This window comes from Mauremys mutica, chromosome 2 (assembly GCF_020497125.1).
Source record: "Mauremys mutica isolate MM-2020 ecotype Southern chromosome 2, ASM2049712v1, whole genome shotgun sequence".
NCBI classification, from domain to species: domain Eukaryota; kingdom Metazoa; phylum Chordata; order Testudines; family Geoemydidae; genus Mauremys; species Mauremys mutica.
The window spans coordinates 273,241,161-273,257,044 of NC_059073.1; the positions used below are offsets into that span (position 1 = coordinate 273,241,161).

A 15,884-nucleotide genomic window follows, 5' to 3' on the forward strand; every position below is an offset into this window, starting at 1 on the left:
AGTTCCTACTTACCGCCTGTGACAGTTGGAATGCTCCTAGCTTTCACAAGTTCCTTAGTGTTATTTGTTCTTAGATTCTTTGAGTTTTTTCCTTCTATATAGTTTAAAACTCATCAAAGCACTGTGGCAAATGCCATCCTCTTTGCCCCCAACATCTAAAAGGGCAGCGAAAAAAGTAGTCCCTGCCCAAGGCTTTGAATACATGTACTCCCACCCATACGCCCCCCATGGTCACTGGTGGTCTCACCTGCCAACGAACAGGACAGATGGGCAATCTAGCGCAACCCCTCAAAATAAAGACCCTAAGAAACTTGACCTTTTTGGTATTCTACTGCCAATGTAAAAATGTATTCTACTGCCAGTCTGCAACTACATATCACCAATCAGCAAGCACTGCTGGAGCGGTATGATTACAACACTTGGCATTCAATGGCCACGGTCAGGGACTCTGCCCAGGAGTCAAGACAAGAGTTCTTGGCCTTTTTGGAAGAGGGCAAGGCAGTGGCCATAGCCTCTCTTCAAGCAGCATTAGATGCAGCCAATTTGGCAGCGCCGTCGATTGCATCTGCTGTGTCCATGCGACACAGTTCCTGGCTGCAGTCCTTAGAGCTCTTGAGCAACATCCAACTGTCATCCAGGACCTCCCATTCGAGAGTGATGCCCTGTTTTTGCAGCAGATGGACACCAGACTGCATGGGCTGAAGGACTCAAGGGCCACCCTGTGCTCCTTGGGGCTCTAAGCATCTCTGACCTCAAGGAGGCACTTCCGGCCGCTGCTGCCCAGATACTCGGGTCCACCTCGACAAAGCTCCTATATAATGAAAGAGACTTTTTTAATGCCACCAATCTTCCCCTTTCTCCTTGACCCCACGGTTGGGCCCCTCGCTGCTCGAGTGGCCCATGGCAAACATTTTGAGGGTGTGCCCAAGGGCAACACACCAGACTAACCCCAGGATCCAGACCCCCTTTTATTTTTGCACTGGTTGTCCCCATTCCTTTCTGCATGGGCCTGAATTATCTCAGACCTTTGGGTGCTCAACACCATAACATCTGGTTACACCCTGAAGTTCTCCTCCACCTCTCCTTCCCCTCCCATCCTTCTTCACAAGAGACTTTTCATCCAGGAGGTGGGTAGGGGCTGTAGAGGAAATTCCTCAAGATTTGAGGGGAAAGGGGTTTTATTCCTGCTAGTTTCTAATCCCGAAGGCCAAGGGGGGGCCTCAGACCCATCCTAGACCTGCGTCACCTCAAGAAGTTGAAGTTCCACGTGGTCTCCCTGGCCTTCGTCGTCTCCTCTCTGGATCCAGGAGACTGGTATCTCTAGATTTAAAGGACACCTATTTCCATATTTTTATTATCCATGGTCGCACAAGATTGCTCCAGTTCGTAGTGGGCCAGTTCAAGGCACTGCCCTTCGGCCTTTCCTCTGCTCTGAGGGTCTTCACAAAGTGTATGGCAGTAGTGGCCGCTTACCTGGGGCATTGAGGGGTGCAGATCTACCAAAACGTAGACAACTGGCTTGTCAGAGGCAGGTCATGAGCCCAGGTTCAGCACAGCCTTGATCTGTTGTGGGCCACCTGTCAGGAGCTAGGTCTGCTTTATGAACGAGCAGAAATCAACTCTGGCCCCGGTTCAGCAAATAGTTTATAGGAGCAGTACTTGATTCAGGCCAGGGCCTTTCTGCTGGAGTCCCGATTTCGAGCCATGTCGGACCTCCTCATGCTTTTAAGAGCCACACCCACTCACAAGTGCCTGGGTATGCCTCAAGCTGCTGGCCCACATGGTAGCATGTACTTGGTCCAACACGCGCGTCTGTGCCTTAGACCCCTGCAGATATGACTGGCATCAATCTACGCTCCCAGCAGACATGATTTGGACCTACTGGTCACAATCCTGTAGCACATCCTGTCATCCCTGGCTTGGTGGACAGACCCTTGATTGATGTTGGAAGAGATTCCTTTCACAGCCCCATCTCTATCAGTGATGTTGGTTTCTGAGTCGAATCTGGAGTGGTGAGCCCACCTCGATGTCCTCCGTGCACAAGGTCTCTGGTAATAGGATTTGTCGGAGAAAAACTCAGTTGTCACTTTTTGGATGGGTGCAGCATAGTCAGATACTTTATTTATTCTCAAGCAGTTGCAAAGAGGGAGAGTGTGTGCTAGGACACAGGCAGGTCTCTTTAAAAGATAAACAATTACAGCGAGCATTTGTACCTTTTGTTACATACAATAATAAGCAACAGCTGCATTTTGTTTATACATAGGTCATCCTGTTATCTTATTTTTCTCACTTCTATTTAGATGCCAATTTACATTCGTCATCAACACAAGGTTGCAACAACTTCTCCCACAGTTCTTTCCCATTCACTTCACACAATAATCGCTTCTACAAATCTTGCGTTATTAGGGTTACAACTAGCCTAACTCTTGCTAACAGAGACTGTCTTGCATTAAGATCCCCTACAAATCCCTGTCAGTTCTTTCTCTACTTCCAGATTGTTCTCTCCATATAAATGTCAGGGAACTCAGGGTGATATGCTTGGCCTACCAGGCGTTTCTTCCCTACCTGATGGGCAGAGTTGTTCAAATCCTGACAATACCACTGCGATGTTCTACATCAACAAACAAGGTGGAGCTTGCTTATCAGCCCTGTGCCAAGATGCTCTCCGGTTAAGAGACTTCTTTATGCAGCACTCCATTCATCTTGTGGTTTTGCACCTCCTGGGGGCTAGGAATTCACTGGCAGATCTCCTCAGCAGGTCCTTCTCATCTTGCCTCCAGTGGTCATTCCACCCACAGGGGACTCCCCAGGTGGACTGGTTTGCGTCCAGACTGAACAGGAAGTATCAGCAGTTTTGTTAAATTGACAGGCTCAACAGAGGTTCCCTGTCAGACACTTTTCTGTTCCTGTGGACAGGCATTTCTATACACTTTCCCACCAATACCCGTGCTGCACGAGATCCTCTTGAAGATTGAGAGGCAAGGCAAAAATCATGATGGCTCCAGCGTGGCCTTGACAGCATTGGTTCGGCACGCGTGTGGATCTCTCTATAGCTTGAACTGCTGAACGGACCTACTTTCATGGAACCAGAGCCATCTGCTCCACCCAAACCCAGTATCCCTTTGTCTGACAGTGTGGCTTCTGCATGGCTATATGCTGAGGAACGGGCCTGCTCGGCTCATGTGCAGCACATCCTGCTGGATAGTAGGAAGCCCTCCAGCAGGGCGATCTACCTGGCCAAGTGGAAACACTTTACCAGTTGGGTCTTCCCCCTCCAAGTCCACGCTTCAATCCATCCTGGACTACCTGCTTCACCTTCAAACTCCAAGGCTTGGCCTTTTCATCAGTCAGGGTGCATTTGGCAGCTATCTCAGCTTTTCATCCTCTGATCCAGGGCAGATCAGTCTTCTCTCACAAAATTATGCTCAGGTTCTTGAAAGGCTTGGAGAGGCTCTACCCTCAGATCCGTGATCCAATCCTTCCGTGGGACTTGAATCTGGTTCTCTCTCGGCTCACAGGTCCTCCCTTTCAGCCATTGGCATCCTGCTCTCTGCTGCTTCTCTTGTGGAAGGTGGCCTTCCTGGTAGCAATCACTTTGGACCAACAGTTCTCCAAGATCAGAGCTTTCATGTCAGAACACGCCTTCATGTTTTTTTATAAGGATAAAGTCCAGCTACCCCCCTATCCAGCATTCAGTGTCCTATAATCAGGACATCTTCCTACTGGTCATCCTCCTGAAGCCTCACCAGTCCAACAGTTACACAATTTGAATGTTAGACGGGCTTTAGCCTTCTACATCAAGAGAACTAAACCCTTCCATAAGTTGACACAGCTTTTCATCACAGAGGTAGACAGAATGAAAGGCCTGCCTGTTTCCTCTCAGAGGATCTCTCTGTGGATAACCGCCTGCATCAGGTTCTGCTATGAACAAGCCAGTGTCGCCACTGGCTATCGTGACTGCCCATTCCACTAGAGCGCAAGTTTCTTCAGCAGCTTTCTTCGTGCAGGTACCAATTCAAGATATCTGTAGATCTGCTACCTGGTCGTAGGTCCATACCTTCATGTCCAACTACACCATCACCCAGCAGGCCTGGAATGACACCAGCTTTGGCAAAGCAGTGTTGCAAGCCGCACAACCATGAACTGCGAGCCCACTTCCATGGTTACTGCTTGTGAGTCACCTAACATGGAATCGACGTGAGCAAGCACTTGAAGAAAAAATGATTATCTACCTTTTTTAACTGTTCTTTGAGATGTTGCTCATGTCCATTCCATGACCTGCCCTCCTTCCCCGCTGTCTGAGTTGACAGCAAGAAGGAACTGAGAGGGTGCGGGGCTGGCGGCACCCATTATACTGGCACATGAGCATGGGACTAGAGGGGGCGCCAGAGCCGCCTTATGGATACTGCTAAGGGGAAAATTTCTGACAACTGTGCATGTGGGTGCGCACACACCTAACATGGAGTGGACATGAGCAACACATCTCAAAGAATAACCGTTATGAAAGGTAGGTAACCCTTTTTCCAAAGTAGGCAGTCTTAGTATTAGCAAATATCTGTTAAACTTTAAAAGGAGAATTCTTTACCCCTGTTCCCACCGTCTTGTTCAGGTTCAGATGGGAGGTAATACTCTGCTGTTCAGAGATAAATCTGTTACTCGAAGATTTCTCTTGCGTACAGCCAACCTTGGCTGTAACGCTACTTGCATGAACTTCACATGCTAGATTGTGCTAAATCTTCCCTGTAGTTGCATATATTATCATAGTCACAATGAAGACTAATACTGTTTTAACTTCAGTGTCTTGTGTTTACCTTCCATTTCACAGGAACTACGAAAACCTAGTTATGCAGAGATTTGCCAGAGAACAACTAAGGATCCACCTACGTTGCAGCCCCAGAAAGAACAGAAGCCAAACACTGTAGCTTGTGGGAAAGATGAAAGAAAACCCACAGAAACAATAGAGAAAAACAGAGAACCCCCTCCCACAAAGTCAAATCCAGGACAGCCCAAAGACCAGAGGAGACAGTCAGGGCGCAGATCGCCCCCTCCAGCCATTGGGAAACGTTTAAATAAAGAACAGAACACCCCCCCAAAGTCTCCTCAGTGAAACTAATGCTTGGGAGGGGGTTGAAAAGAGTTCTACTTCCCACAAATTAAAACCCACGTTCCCACTCAGAGTACAGAGAATGAGTTGCTGGTTAGGGAGCTTGCAGTGCTGCTAGGCATATAGAATGCCTGCAAGCTTTTTCTTCTATGAAATAATTTTTTTACCCTCTTGAGCAAACATTCTATTTTTCCAGGATTTAATTGATCTAAACCTTATGTTTAGGTTGGTGCTTAACTGGAGGTGATGCTAAGTCTGATTATTTTCAAGATAGAAAATGTGTTATCTTAAAAAAATCAATTTTTTTATCAAGCCTCCTTGTGGCAATGTGAATACAAGCTCAATATAGTGAGTATTCCTGAACTATTAAGCAGAACTGTGCTGCTGCAATTTTTTTAATAAACTGGTCTGCAAGTAACTATATCTCTAAAATGTCCAAAAGACTGATAATGGCAGCTAGCATAGAGCATGAAAAAAAGTGTATCATACAAAATAGTATGAATATGACCTTGAGGATTTTTTTTATTGGGCTGCTGTTCCAAGTATCAGTTAATAAACTTGCACTTTTAGGTTAAACTAATAGTTAACTATAGCATTTTTTAAAAACTAATCTTTTTTGATGTCTTCTACAAAAAAAGTAAGTCCTCCAGAGAGCACCAGTAGAGATTTTTCTAAAATATTTGTGTTTGGATGTACTGCAAGCAAGTAACCAGCTTCTCACTCCAGAATAAAATGAATACTATAATTTCCAAATACAAAGCACATTGTGAATAGAAAAAAATTGTGAGGTTGTGAGCTTATATAGTGGTGAAGCCTGCTAATGGCTGTTATCACAAGAAAGCACAGTAGTGTTCTTGTGATGATCTAAACTTCCCCCTCACCAGGATGGAGTTAACTAGTCATTACTGTACTTTCTAGTTTATCCCTGTGCTTAGTGTAGACTTTTTTTTAAACTTGGCCCCAAGTGCTCTTTGAAAGAGTTCATATCTTAGTCAGCCTAGTGTTGACGTCTTCCTGTAACTACAAGCATTGGCATGTGGATTTAAATTTTTCAAACCTTGAGATAATGGTATGTGTTTTTTGTGGTGGAGGAAGAGATCCCTGCTATTTACCTCTGGGATGAGGTTTCTCACACTTATATTTACTTTAGAAGTGATGCGCTTTCTGAAGGACAAGGATGCACTAAATTAGCAAGCTTCTAATAAAGTTGAATATAAATTATTTTTGTTTTAAAATGGCTAAAAATTTTCTTTAAGTGTTTAAATAGCAGGCAGGTCAGATAAACCTCTTTCCTGCTGAATATAACAGTACAGTTTATTCCACAAAAATGTTTGTTTAAACAACTGATTTTTTTAAAGAATTATTTCCATCCAATATTTAAAGACTTGAATTTTATTTAAACTTGAAAATGACTTTGCCTTAACTTTTGTATAAGACAGCTTAGAGTTAATGAAGTCTGACCCCCCTTAAGGGTTAGCATGAGTTAATTACAGAATTACTCAGTTACAGTATGTATCTATTGTCACTGGTCTTACTGGGTAAACATACTGTAGTACAGGAACTAGCAGCAGTTTTTGTAATATACCTTAAAGATCTTAAACAGTTGATCTTTTTCAGATTGTTGAAAAATCTGTAAATGCAAATAGTCAATACTGTATTAAATATGTGCACTTGGAAGTGTGTGCTTTGCTTGTACAGTTGTAAATAATCAGAACATATAAAAAGGTACCCTAAAGAAAAAAAACTGATAAAAATTATTGATATATTATAAATGTTGCTGTTGAGCTGGATGTAGATAAACTAAATGTTGTGGTTTGAATATTACTTTAATTTGTTGTTTTGTTTCTTTTATTTTATTCTGGTGTGCTGAACTGACTCTGCCTCTTCACTGCAAAAGGGAAATGGAAAGAAGGTCTTATTTCAAAGCCCTCAAATGTTTTCATAATAGTCTCTCTAAAAGTGTGCATTTCAACCAATAGGTGTTCCCTAGCATAATGTAAATAGGCAACTCTGGCACTCTCGCCGTTCAACTGAAATTTTAAAAATCCCAGTAATAAAATCAAATAAATTCATTGGTATAATAGTTCAAATTGCCAGGAAAAAACACCCTGAAGCTTATTTGACCGCCTCTTCCAGGGAGAGTATCCATGCTTACCTAGATGGATAATAAGCTTGAATATGGCTGTGTATTTTAAAAAAAAAAAAAGCAGTTTTTATACTGCAGATCTCTGATGGCAATGAATTGACCTTTTAAATCCAGCCTGCTTTGTACCGCAAATGGGCAAGATGGGATGTGGTTGTTCCTTGGTTAAAAAGCACACTTTGAATTCTGTTGGAGGAGCTAAGACTCTGACAACAGTGAACGTCACCAAAATTTAGAAACCGGTTCTGTCATTGGATTTTAATATTCTTATCCTTTCCCCAGTGGGCAGTGAAAATGGCAGCTAGACTTGTATATGGTTTAGGCCAGCTGTGTGATTTGTTGTTTGCCTGCTGAAAGTATAAACCTCAACAGCTGCAAACAATACAAAACGGTCACTTACAGCAACAGTGTACAGCTAATCATAATAGCCAACTGGGACATAAGGTAATATATATTGAGACCAGCGGATTGTGTTGTGCTGTTCTAATGTATTCTGCTGCCATTTGTACTAGGTCAATACACTGTAATTACTGCTTACCCAGCAACAGTCTGTTGCAACAGGAGTTTAACCTTTGCTCTGATGTGGTTTTATAGCTTTTTAAAAATAAGCAAAAGTGACCTGCCAAGTAGCTGTATATAATATACAAAAACTTATCTTTGCTGCATTTACTTTGAGATTTTTCCACTCAGTGACAAAATGGACTTTCAGAGTAGAAAGTTGTGATGTTGCATGCAGACTGTTGCTATGGTTCCTATAGCTATTAACATGTGGCTTTTAAAAAGTGAAAAGGAAAAAATTCTCCCAGAAAGCAGTATCTGAGTTACAGGTTCAGAGATAAAGTAATTAAAATTGGCATTTTAACTTGTAGGATTGTGTGGTGATGCTTTTTATTTGGAAGTATAAAACAAGTTAACACAGGATCTGTATTTGAAACAAAGGTTGCTTTTGAGACATAATGTGAATTTCATTTCAGATCAGTCCCCACCATGACATCATAATTTGCCACTTAGAAATCAGTGGAAGGTGGCAAACTTTTATGTTGCTGTATTATCTTCTGAAGATTCAGCAGTTAATATGGAAAGGCCCTTGTTTGTGGGTGCGATGCAGTGTATCACAAGCAACAACTGACTGTAATGGTGCATACCTATCTCTATCTCCTTCAGCTAGCGACGGTTAGGGATTTTTATGTGCTTTGTAACCTATTACACTAATAGCAGCAGACAATCGAAGACTTTCAAGGAGAGCTAACAGCTGCCAATTCATGACATAGAAGTGTAATATGGAAGCTTTTTTGAGGGTTTTTGTTTTTGTTCTACTTCTTCCATTAAGACTGGAATCAAGCTTACATGTAAACTCTTGGTAATTTAAGTTTCCTTTTGTGTCATAAAATGTAAAACTGTCTAATTTGAAAAATATGTAGGTTATGAAAAATAAAGATTTAGGCACTGTTGAATTCTTGATTTTTTTTAATTAAACGGTTCAACGGTATCAGTCACTACCTTTTTTGCTCAGATTTGTGGAGAGTATGTTGTGTCAACATTGCTTTATATTATGGATGTTTCTCTGCTGTGAATAGATTTGAAATGACTTTATAAACCATGGTGTAAAGATTAAGACTCGTAAAAACGTCTTCACAATTTAAAAAGACGAGCAAACAATTGCACGCCTTCGTTAGGAATCAGTTGATGTAGGAGTGGTGCTTGTGTACATTGATCTTTTTATGAATGCTTCCATTGCAACCCCTTTTGGGGATTTATGATTGTCTCAATATTTTGGGCTTCAATTTTGGATTGAAACTTAGTGTCCTGGTGCATGACTCTTTCAGTCTAGAAAACCGTAAGGCACTACCTCAATTACGTTGTTTGGCTATTTTATTAAATGGAAAAAGTGTTTTGGATACTCTGCCTTCTAGGTTTAAAAAAAAAAACACATAAAACCAAATAATTGAAGTCCTTTTTATTTCTTTTAGTCCAGCATATGAATTGGCTGCATTTAGTATTTACAAGTTGCAAGGACCAAGTTTGTTAGAAAAATAGATACTGGGTTACCCAGCAAGTCTTAATGTTTTAGCATGTGTTGTATATTAAAGAGCCTTTAGAGCACTGAACTCCCAATGAGATCTGTATGTGGTAGAATAGTGCTCTCTAACCGTCATTGGATGCTTTTTGCTAGGCGGACACCTGAATGTCTATCTGTTCTTTCCGTTTCCCCTATTGCCACCACTAATGGCAGCTCTTACAGAGGGAGAAACATTTGGGATGCCATTGTTGACCAGCTTCTGGTATTTTAAACACCATAGGCTCCTTTACACTAGGAAAGTTTATTGTGTTAGCTAAATAATTATTGGAGCGGTAAATACTGAAGAGGACAGGTCACTGCTTCAGAGCAACCTAGAGCTCTTGGTAAACTGGGCACAAGCAAATTATGTACACCTCTACCTCGACATAACGCAACGTGATATAACATGAATTCAGATATAACACGGTAAAGCAGTGCTCTGGGGGGGTGGGGCTGAGCACTCCCGTGGATCAAAGCAAGTTCAATATAATGCGGTTTCACCTATAACACGGTAAGATTTTTTTTTTGGCTCCCGAGGACAGCGTTGTATCAAGGTAGAAGTGTATTTTAATATAGCATCTGAGATTGAAGAACGTAGGCCAGGCCTGCACAACTTGTAAAGCGGCGAGGGCCACATTCCTCCAAAGAAAACAGCCGACGGCTGAAACCTCCTGGCCCTGCAGAAACACCCACCCCAGGGCCGTCCAGCCCTGAAGAAACAAACCCTCCTTCCCCAGCGCTGCCCCACCAAAACAGCTGTGGGCCAAAAAGGAAGGTTGGGGGTGGGGAGGTGATACTTTATTTTAAATCAACCGGGGGCTCCCAGCTGAAGAGGTGGCTGGGAGCCCTCAGGGTCAAATTAAAGGGCTTGGGGCTCCGGCGGCTGGGGGAACCCGGCGGGGTTGGCTCTAGGATTTTTGCTGCCCCAAGCAAAAAAAAAATTTGGCTGCCCCCTGTCCCAGCCCTGGGCTCCCCCCTGCTGCCCCAATCCTGGGCTCTCCCCCCACTGACCCACACCCCCTGCTGCCCCAGGGCTTCCCCCTTTCCTCCTCACCAGTGCCCTCCCTCCACCCTGCTGCTGCCCCAGCCCTGGGCTCCCCCCCACCAGTGCCTCCCCCCACACACACCTCCTGCCTCCCCAGCCCTGGGTCACTGGTAACGCTCCCAGGGCAGGTCATTCAGCAGGAATTTTGGATGTGCACAAAACACAGACAGGATTGGTTCCCATATGGTTACAGAGCTGCAGTAAAGTGGAACAATTTTCAGCTTGTGTGATTGGAGGATATCTGGATGCATATTATAAGACTGTCCTCCATAAATGAGGAAAAGTTGAGGTGCCTTCATTATTCTTTTGTTCCACTCTTTCTTTCTATGGGGAATTTGCCAATGCAATCTCACTGTCTTCCTTTTAAACAAACAAAAACGCAATGGCTGTTGAAAATAGCAATTCCAGTCCCAATAAGCATTTCTCGCTCAATTTTATCCTACTTTTTCTACAGCAAGTTACAGTGAATCAGTCTATTTGATTTGGAAGAAATGAAGTAACAGCTGCCCAAACTGAGCTTGAGCACTCCTGAATTGTGAGGTGTTCAAATCTGGAAAGCAGGTGCTGGGGTGGGGGCCTGTGGGCTCCATGGGGGAGCATGACAGCAATGTGTCTGGAGCTGCATGGAGCCAGACACGCTGGTCTGAGTGGCACGGTAAGGGGGCTGGGGGGTGGAGAAGGGGTAGGGGGTTCCAGGGGGCAGTCAAGGGACAGGGAGCAGGGGTGGTTGGATGTGGCAGAGGTTCAGGGGGGCAGTCAGGGGACAGGCAGCAGTTGGATAGGCATGGGAGTCCCAGGGGTTTATCAGGGGACAGGTAGGGGGTGGGGTCCTGGGGGAATGTTGGGGGGTCTCAGGAGGGGGCAGTTGGGGACAAGGAGAAGGGAGGCTTAGATAGGGGCTGGGGTCCCAAGGGGCAGTTGGAGCAGGGGTCTTGGGAGGGAGCAATCGGGGGACAAGGAGAAGCAGCATTTAGATAGGGGGTGGGGTCCTGGGGGGCAGTTGGGGCAGAGGTCTGGGGAGGGGGCAAACAGCGGCCGCATGCCGGGATTCAAACGGATCTGGGCTGCCTGCAGCTGCGGGGAGCCCTGAGCCCTTTAAATCCCAGCCGCAGCTGGGAATCTCTGGGGGCAAACCAGAGCCCTCTGACTCCCGGCCGCAGCTGGGATTTAAAGGGCTCTGGGCTCTCCACGGCTGTGGGCAACTCAGCCTTTCGATTTCCAGCCGCAGTTGGGAGTCAGAGGGCTCTGGGTTGCCTGCAGCGGCGGGGAGCCCAGAGCCCTTTAAATCTCAGCCGCGGCCGGGAATCAAAAGGCTCTGGGTTGCCCGCAGCCGTGGGGAGCCCAGAGCCCTTTAAATCCCAGCTGCGGCCGGGAGTCAGAGGGCTCTGGGCTGCCTGAAGAGATTCCCAGCCGCGGCTGGGATTTAAAGGGCTCAGGGCTCCGGGCAACCCGGAGCCTTTTAATTCCCGGCCCCGGCTGAGATTTAAAGGGCTCTGGGCTCCCTGCTGCTGCGGACAACCCAGAGCCCTCTGACTCCCGGCCGCGGCCGGAATTCAAAGGGTTCTGGGTTGCCCGCAGAGTGCCGTGTGCGGGGGATTTAGAATCCCCTTGCGGGCCGCACAGTGAGGCTCCGCGGGCCGTATGTTGTGCAGGCCTGATGTAAGCCATACTTACACAGTGGGGGACTCTATCTTTGGAACTAGTGATTCTGAAAAAGTTTTGGAGGCCATGGTAGATAATCCACTAAACATGAACTCCCAGTGTGACGTTGTGGCCAAAAAGCTAGGATGCATACATGGGAATCTTGAGTAGTAGGTTATTTTACCTCTGGATTGGCACTGGTCTGACCACTGCTGGAATACGGTGTCTAGTTCTGGTGCCCACGATTCAGGAAGGCTGTTGATAAATTAAGAGGGTTCAGAGAAAAGCCACAAGAATGATTAAAGGTTAAGAAAACATGCCTTCCTAGTGATAAGCTCCCAGGAGCTCAATGTATTTAGTTTAACAAAGAGAAGATTATGGAGTGACCTGATTAATAGTACTTATAGAGGGAACAAATATTTAATAATGGGCTCTGCAGTCTAGCAGAAAAAAGTGTAACATGATCCAATGTCCGGAAGTTGAAGCTAGACAAATTCAGAGTGGAAATAAGGCATACATTTGAACAGTGAGAGTAATTAACCTTTGGAACAGTTTGCCAACAGCCATAACAATTTTTAAACATCCAATATTTTTTTCTACAAGATCTGCTCTAGATATTATTTTGGGGAAAGTTCTATAGCCTATGCTGTGCAGCAGGTCAGAGTAAGATGATCGGTGGTCCGTTCTGGTGTTGGTATCTATGAATTTACACTCTGTGCTGACAAGGACTGTTATGGTTAACTGTGACTGGCTGACAGTGTTAAACATGGCACATCCTCGTCTCTACGTTTGTGTGCTTAGTATCCTGTTAGAAGGATTATCTGCACAGGACGTTACTGCACGGCAAAGCAGGGTATGCATCTTCAATGAGTTAGCTTTCTGCCTAGTAACATCCCATGTGCACACTGCTACAGTGCTCTAAAAGTACCAGTGTGCACTTTGACTTACTGTACTTTGCACTCTAGCTCTTACGACCTGTACTCTGGTACTTTTAGTGTGCGGTGCTGTGTTCACAGGGGCTGGTATTGCACGGCAAGCTAGTGTGCTATAGATTCACACCATGGCTTGCTGTTCACTAATGTCTCGTGTAGACAAGTCCTTAGTTATTGTGTTCAAACACAATGTAACTTTGCAGTGCAAACAAAACCTTCATCTAACCTAGGGGTTCTCCGACTTATTTTTTGCTGCCCCCCCCTTGAAAAATTTCTGACTGTGACAACCTGCCCCCTTAAAAATAAATAAATAAAAAAGTGATAGCAAATTACTGTACATACTCATAGGAGCATTAAGCATGTAATTATTATCCCTGCAGCCTAAGACGCTGAAACCTTTCAAAAAGTGTGAAGTAGACTTACCATATTTCAAGTTCTCAAATAGAGGACATTGTCCAGGGGAAGGGGGATACAGCAATATCATACTATGCCACCCTTACTTCTGCGCTGCTGGTGGTGGCGACGCTGCTTTTGGAGCTGGGTGGTCAGCCTGTAGCCACCACTGTCCGGCTACCCCGTTCAGAAGGCAGTGCTGCTGCAAGCAGCAGCGCAGAAGTAAGGGTGTGGCAATACCATACCATCTCGCGAGCCCCCCTACAATGGCCTTATGACCCCCTTTTGGGTCAGGACCCCCAGTTTGAGAAACGCTGATCTAACCTGCTGAGCACATTTAGAAAACATGGTGACTAAGAGTACATGTACCCCTACAGCAGCAGGTCTCAGAGCCTGGGTTAAATGACTCGGGCTTGTCCTACAGAGCTAAAAATAACAATGTAGACGTTCTGGCTCAGGCTGGAGACTAGCCTCCGAAACCTGGCTGGGGGAAAGGTCCTAGAACCTGGAGCCAAGCATCATATCTACTAAGTTGTTAGCTCCATAGCATAAGCCTAAGCTGGTTGCCCCAAACTGAGAGACTTGCTGCTACAGAGAATTTTTTTTTCTGGCTAGACATACCCTGAAACATCGGAAGGTGGCTTACACTAGAGCTACAATTGGTGAAGTAGCACTGGGGGTGGGATTTGGATTCTAAAGTGACCAAGGCTTACCTAGCAGGAGTATAGCCAAAATGAGTAAATGCCTCCTCCACGGAGGCAGCCGTAGTTTGAAAAACATTTCTGCCGGTGGTGCGCTGACATTGGTATTGAACAAACACACACTATTCAGTTTTATGCCACTAGAAATAGAGGAAAAAGCAAGGATGGGAAGGATCATCATCAAGTGAGTGTTCTGCCTGTTTTTGGCACACACTATGCTAGCTGACTCCTTCTCAGACTCTCATCCTAGATTCCATTTCAAGGTAGGTCTACACTGCAACTAAAAACCTGCGGCTGGCCTGTGCCTGCTGACGGGCTCATGGGGCCTGGGCTGTGGGGCTGTCTCATTACAGTGTTGAATTCCAGGCATGGGCTGGAGCCTGGGCGCCAAGATCCTGCAAGGTGGGAGGGTCCCAGACCTTGGGCTGCAGCCCAAACCTGCGAGTCTACACTGCAGTGAAACAGCCCCGGAGCCCAAGCCCCAGGAGCCGGAGTCAGCTGGCACGAGCCCACCGTAGGTTTATATTTGCAATGTAAATATACCCTAAATGTCTTATTTTACAGCATATCCTGTATAGGTTTTGTCTTTTGTTTTTAATGTATAATCACTGTAGAATCTTTAATTTTAAACTTCTTACTCTATTGACTAGCATACGGTTTGGTCTACACTGAAAAGCTTTACCAGTTCAGTGAGGGGTGAGACTTTTTTAGTTTAAAAAAAAGTAGCTATATTGGTACAAGCCCTAGTCTGGATACTTGTTTTCCTTCCTGTATGTGAATAGGCTGTACCAATATAGCTGCATCCACGCTAGAGCAGGGGTTCTCAAACTGGGGATCGGGACCCCTGAGGAATCGCAAGGCAATTATATGGGGCGGCCGTGAGCTGTCAGCCTCCACCCCAAACCCCGCTTTGCCTCCAGCATTTATAATAGTGTTAAATATATTGAAAAGTGTTTTTAATTTATAAGGGGGGGGTCGCACTCAGTGGCTTGCTATGTGAAAGGGGTCACCAGTACAAAAGTTTGAGAACCACGGCACTAGAGGGAGTGTACCGCTATACTAGCATAGTTTAAAGCAGCACAACTTTCAGACACTCCCTACAGTGCCACATTTTGAAAATATTTTTGATAAACCGATGGGGCTTCAGATGACTTACTTTGGGTGGTAATTTTATCACTACTGTGTTGGGAGAAGCTTGTTAACTTTCTTTACCCCTCCCCCCAAAATGTTGTAAGGCCACCGTTTATGGAAAAACTTCAATTTGAGGAGACTTGTGTGCCCTTATTAGGTTCATTTGAATACTAACACTTTCCACCATTTCAGTAGCTTTATGTTCATATTTACTGTAGGTCGACAGTTGTCTGTAGATCCGTAAATCTATTATGGTGAAGAGCACTCTATGAGGGAGGAAAGGATAGATGGATAAACTTGGAGTCATAAAACATGATAGCGAGGATCAGTAGATGTATGTAATTATCAAAAGAGATGGAATTACAGGTGCCTAATAAAAATGCCTCTTAAATGTTATGCCATTATGGCTCCAGTTCTGGACACGTGCCATGCACAAACTCCCACTCCTTCCTGCAAAGGAAGGGGTCCTGTTGTGACCGGCTCTTCAGATCCCAGGAGGATTTCTGCCCTACCTACACTCACATCTGCCTCTCCACTCTAACAGCTCTTAAAAGCTTATTGCTACTTCTAGAAGTCTCTGCCCTTCTCCCCTACTACTAATATCCTTCCCTCCAGCTCCACCACTTTCCCCACCTGCTCTGGCAGTTTGATCTTGTAATTCTTTGCTATAAAGTCACCCATGACATAATATGATTTTGACGTTTGCTGATCCTCACACGTGAATAGCAAGGTGTT

At 45.0% G+C, this 15,884-nt stretch overlaps 1 protein-coding gene across 1 annotated transcript in view; it reads left to right on the forward strand.

The window, feature by feature from the left end:
* LARP4B (La ribonucleoprotein 4B) overlaps positions 1–8,701 on the forward strand; it is a 99,309-nt gene extending 90,608 nt beyond the window's left edge. The window contains exon 17 of the mRNA XM_045006217.1: positions 4,826–8,701. Coding sequence (XP_044862152.1) covers positions 4,826–5,107 — 282 coding nt within the window. The 3' untranslated portion in view covers positions 5,108–8,701. The remainder of the gene's footprint in view (positions 1–4,825) is intronic.
* Positions 8,702–15,884: the final 7,183 nt, after the last annotated feature.